Below are 772 nucleotides of genomic sequence, written 5' to 3'. Positions count from 1 at the left end.
GGGGCCCCGGAGCCCAGGCCCCTCCCTGGCCTGACCCTCCGGGGCCTTCGCGTTGATGGCAGGTTCTCCTAGAGCCCCAGCAGGGACTTTACCCGGAGCAATAGGGAGCCACAGCAGGTGTTTGAACCCAAGAGACCAAGGCTAAGGATAGATTTAAGGGGTAAGATTGAGTTTCTGGGTGTGAAAAGAACCCATAGGGGCAGATTCCTATGTATCATTTGCAGGTGCTCCCAAGACGGAAGTCCTTTGCCTGCCAGACAAAGGGGAGCCGGCAGCCTATCTGAGACTCTTAGTCCCCTTCCTGTTCTTGCCAAGGCCCCACCCCTGCGTCTGCCCCTCCCATCTCTTCCCCCGTCCCTACTGTCAGGATTCCCCCTCTGCCTCCTCTTCTGGGCCCCCTGAGGCTGCCCTGCTAGCCTGGCCCCATGATACCGGCTGGGCCCGTGCAGTGTGCAGGGGGGCTTCGCTACTGTGTCAGAGGGAAGGCTCCCCTCCCCCTACACCTCCTGATTCCTCCTACATTCCCCTAGCAGGCCGTCCTTACTCATCTTGGGGAACGGGGGTAGGGCCATTTCGTTTACTGGAGAGGAAAAGCCAGATCTTTGGGAGAATTAATCACCCCTCTTATTTGCACTTGAATAGCTGCCCAATAAAACAAGGTAAGGGGGCCAACCGGTGGAGTTAGGTGTTAAGGTGTTACAATCCCTCATTGGCCTATAGTGATTGGAATCCTGGACCCGGTGGCTTGAAGTGCACACTGGGTTGAAACACA

At 57.0% G+C, this 772-nt stretch overlaps 1 protein-coding gene across 1 annotated transcript in view; it reads left to right on the top strand.

Moving 5' to 3' along the window:
• The window catches only part of LOC102469250 (phylloquinone omega-hydroxylase CYP4F11-like), a 26,441-nt gene extending 26,369 nt beyond the window's left edge, over positions 1 to 72 (top strand). The window contains exon 12 of the mRNA XM_006162283.3: positions 63 to 72. Coding sequence (XP_006162345.1) covers positions 63 to 72 — 10 coding nt within the window. The remainder of the gene's footprint in view (positions 1 to 62) is intronic.
• The last annotated feature ends 700 nt before the right edge of the window (positions 73 to 772 follow it).

Source organism: Tupaia chinensis, unplaced genomic scaffold (assembly GCF_000334495.1).
Source record: "Tupaia chinensis unplaced genomic scaffold, TupChi_1.0 Scaffold139785_1, whole genome shotgun sequence".
Taxonomy (NCBI): domain Eukaryota; kingdom Metazoa; phylum Chordata; class Mammalia; order Scandentia; family Tupaiidae; genus Tupaia; species Tupaia belangeri.
This window is presented reverse-complemented; position numbering and strand designations above follow the sequence as displayed.